The sequence below is a fragment of the Microtus ochrogaster genome, unplaced genomic scaffold, assembly GCF_000317375.1.
Source record: "Microtus ochrogaster isolate Prairie Vole_2 unplaced genomic scaffold, MicOch1.0 UNK27, whole genome shotgun sequence".
Taxonomy (NCBI): domain Eukaryota; kingdom Metazoa; phylum Chordata; class Mammalia; order Rodentia; family Cricetidae; genus Microtus; species Microtus ochrogaster.
The window spans coordinates 646,076-650,187 of record NW_004949125.1 but is presented as its reverse complement, the minus strand read 5'-3'; the positions used below and the strand labels follow the sequence as shown (position 1 = coordinate 650,187).

The 4,112-nt window shown below is 48.9% G+C and overlaps 1 protein-coding gene across 1 annotated transcript in view; it reads left to right on the top strand.

The window, feature by feature from the left end:
- Card11 (caspase recruitment domain family member 11) overlaps positions 1-4,112 on the top strand; it is a 69,980-nt gene that overhangs the window by 32,637 nt on the left and 33,231 nt on the right. Inside the window, exons 4-5 of the mRNA XM_026789742.1 lie at positions 638-775; positions 2,056-2,381. Of these exons, the coding sequence (XP_026645543.1) occupies positions 638-775; positions 2,056-2,381 (464 nt within the window). The remainder of the gene's footprint in view (positions 1-637; positions 776-2,055; positions 2,382-4,112) is intronic.

Genomic DNA, 4,112 nt, shown 5'->3' with positions numbered 1-4,112 from the left:
CACACACACACACACACACACACACACACACACCAAGGCTCAGGGATCATTGAGAAAGAGGGAGCAGAAAGAATGTAAGAGCCAAAGGTAGTGGATGTCTGAAGGAAAAAAAAAAACCGACAATATTCGTCAGACATGACAGGACCATTGCACACATGAATTCGCAGTAGCTATGACTGCATATACAAGACCCACACAGGATAAAGCCAGCCAAAATGCCAGTCTAGGTAAGAGAGGGTCTCATGATGTCTCACCCCGAGCTAGGGAGCTGTTGGCAATTGGTGTTTTCTGGGCGAGGGAGAGTCAATTTTCTTCAAGGAGATGGAGATGGATACAGGAAAATCTCTGCAAACTACAGACCAGCTAGCCTGGAATTCTCAGTGGCCAATGAGAGACTGTCTCAAGTAATGTGGAAGACAAGAGCTAGCACTTGAGGGTTCTTCAGTCACACGTATGCACACGTGAGCACAGAGAGAGAGAGAGAGAGAGAGAGAGAGAGAGAGAGAGAGAGAGAGAGAGAGAGAAATGGTAAGACTGAATTCTTAGAGCTGGGAAGGATTGAAAGTTTAGCATGAAGCACGGAGACTGGCCTCCAATTAAATACGTTCTCACAGTTTGAACTGACCTTCCCCCCAAGGTCGGTTGTTGGACATTCTTCACACCAAGGGACAAAGGGGCTACGTGGTCTTCCTGGAGAGTCTAGAGTTTTACTACCCAGAACTTTACAAGCTGGTGACTGGAAAGGAGCCCACCCGGAGATTCTCCACCATTGTGGGTAAGTGGCTTTGCCCACCAGGGGTTTGGGGATTCTAGTAGGAGGGTGTGTGTGTGTCCCTCTGAGGGACAGTGACAAGCTGGACTCTTGGACTGCCCATCACTTACTTTAACTGATGACACAAGATAAGGGCTAAGAGAACTGGGTGCTCATTAACCACCCCCCCAAACGGTGCTGGAGTCACGGCACCAGTTCATGCTCCCCTCGGAATCGTCCTTCCTACGAAACCTTGAATAAGTTTACTTGCTGCCTCGTGTCCAGACCCCAAGATCCCATCAGTAGCCTTTACCCATCCAAGACCTGCTGTGGTGGTCCCCCAGTTCTCCTGCCATCACCTTTGCCAGCTCAGATCCAAGACACAGGCTTTAATGTGACCACAAGGTCCCTCCACACTACACGCTCCTGTTCATCCAGCCTATTCTCTCGTCCTCCTTCCCTCCCTCTCTTCCCAAAATTGCTCTTCTGTCCCTACAAAACTCAACCCCTACCTCCCCCCATGACGCTCTTGTGATCAGGCGTCCCTATAGTGTGTGGAATCCTCATGCTTATATGATCGTCATCATTTGATATTTTTTTAAACATCTATCTTTCTTACTATTCAGTAAGGTCTACTACAACCAAGGCCTGTTTGGCTCACCTTGAACCCCCACTGCCTAGCAGGAAGTAAGAGCTTAGTAAGCTACCAAACCTGGTAGCACAGGCTTATAATCCCAGATACTTAGGAGACTGAGATAGGCAAATTCAAGTTGAAGGTCAGCCTGGACAACTCAGCAACACTGGAGTTAAAACTCAGTGGTCTAGTTCGGTCCACAGCATTACAAAAAATAAACAAATAGAATGTTGTTGGGTATATTAGTGGCTTTTCTTGTTTCCACAACATAATACTAAAGCGATTTAAAGAAGGAAGGTTCCTTTTTTGAGGCTACAAGTCCATCATGGTGGGGAGGGCATGGTGGCAGGAGCGTGAGGCAGCTGGTCCCATGGCACCCATGTTCAGGAAACAGAGAGAGACAGATGCTGGTGCTCTGCTCACTTTCTCCTTTTTATTCAGTCCAGGACCCCAGTCTAGGGGACAGTGTGGCCCCCAGTTAGAGCAGGTCTTGACACCTTAGTTAACCTCATCTAGATAATTCCTCACAGACATGCCTAGAGGTTTGCCTTCTCGGTAATTCTAGATCCAGTCCATTTGGCAATGTAGACCATCACGGTGAGTGTATGCGTGAACAAATGCCCCCGTTCCTGCCCCATGCTCAGGCCTGACTGGATACCCCTCTCCACAGTGGAGGAGGGCCATGAGGGCCTCACGCACTTCCTGATGAATGAGGTCATCAAACTGCAGCAGCAGGTGAAAGCCAAGGACCTTCAGCGCTGCGAGCTGCTGGCCAAGTCCCGGCAGCTGGAGGATGAGAAGAAGCAGCTAACCCTGACGCGTGTGGAGCTGCTGACCTTCCAGGAGCGGTACTACAAGATGAAGGAGGAGCGGGACAGCTACAACGACGAGCTGGTCAAGGTCAAGGATGACAACTACAACATAGCCATGCGCTACGCCCAGCTCAGTGAGGAGAAAAACATGGCGGTGATGAGGAGCCGCGACCTCCAGCTCGAGGTGGGGTACCTGGGCTCCGTCTGACCTGAGGGAAGGGGAAACAAATGTCCCGGACACTCAAGATCCCTAAAGGGGTAAATGCAGACATGCCACACAGCCCTCCTTCTGCTTTGTGTCCCAGACAAGCGAGGGGATATGGGCGGGGCAGGGCAGGGCGGGAGAGGTACGGGCTCTAGGACTCTAGAGCCACAGCGCACCAGTGTATTTCAAGCCAATAGCCCTTATCGGCTTAGTCATCCACCTAGATACACTCTGCCCATGTGCAGAAACATACAAGGTGGTCAGAGGGCGATGGGTCTGTATACACCCTGAATAGCTTCAGGCTCATTCGTAATAAAGGCTCACGGGAAGGGAGGAAACCTAGATCCACGTGTGCAGGAACGAGGGAGAGACTTTGAAGACTCGGGGCTGAAGGTGTATGAGGGGATCCAGGAGACCCAGGGTGCATATTGTAATGTTCACAAAACTTAGAGAAGATGAGTAGCACCTGTCAGGCAGGTGTACACTCCTGAGGGCCTGTATTCGCAGAGCTCAGCGTGCTTGCTGCCACATGAGATAATCAGTATGTTTATTGGGGGGGGGGGGAGCAGCCAAATGGTTGATCGGTTTAATGCCTCCCAAGTGGAGACGAGGAAAGAGATTTGCCTCATTTGAATTTTTTCTTTGTCTGTTTGGTTTTTTTTTTTCCCTGTAGCCCAGTCTGGCCTTGAACCCACAATCCTCCTGCCCCAGCCTCATACATTCTGGGATTACAGGCCTATGCTACTGTGTTCTCATCTTCCCCTTGTTTTATTGATCCCTACCATATTCCTAGCTGTGCTCCAGGTACATGAACCCTAAAAATAAGATGCTTCCATGGAACTCCAGAATTATCCACCTGATTGTTTGGGAGGCATCAAGAATAGAGGATAAAGCCATGAGCAGAAGTTTACACCTGTAATCCCAGTGCTCAGGAAGCTGAGGCATGAGGATCAAAAGTCTCCCTGCCATCTCAGCCCATGGTATATAACAAGAGAGTAAAACCCTGCCTAAAAGTAAGAAGGAGGATGAAGAATGAGGCGACAGTGAGGGATGCTACTTATCGCTCCCCTAAAGGTGCAGGAAGCACCATGGGAAATGGACAGAAAGAACAGAAGAGCCCAGGAGGGCTGGAATGTTGCGGAACAGTGTCTGACATTACCTGGCCGCTGCACTCGTGAACTCCCAGTGGCTGTGATTAAATGCACAAGATTGAGCCCATCAGCACCTTGCCAGGGAAGGGAAGAGGGTCCCTGATCCCCGAGTCCACCCTAAGGAGCTATAAACAGTCCATGGCTACTGAAGAAGGGGGAGCTATTTCCTTCAGTAGTGTAATCAGTGCTACAGTGTCCATATTCCTGTCAATAGCCCTTCACTTAGCCCCTATAAAGCAACCCTAATGAAAATCACTGGGTCCCCTAAAGGGGGGAACTAGTTGGGAAGAGAAAGGGGATCAGGCAGAGTGGGAGGGGACAAAAGAGATAAATAGGGTGAATATGATAAAAAAAACAAATAAATAAATAATAAAGGGTATACATGCATGAAAATGTCAGAATGAAACCCATTGTCATGCATAATTAATACATGCAATAAATATTTTTTGCAAAAATAAGGGAGTAAGAAAGCAAGGCATGCAAGTCAGGGACGGAAATGGGGGTGGGGACCAAGTAGAGGGTCCTCTTGTCTCTTTCTGTCTTCTTTTTTTTTTTTTTT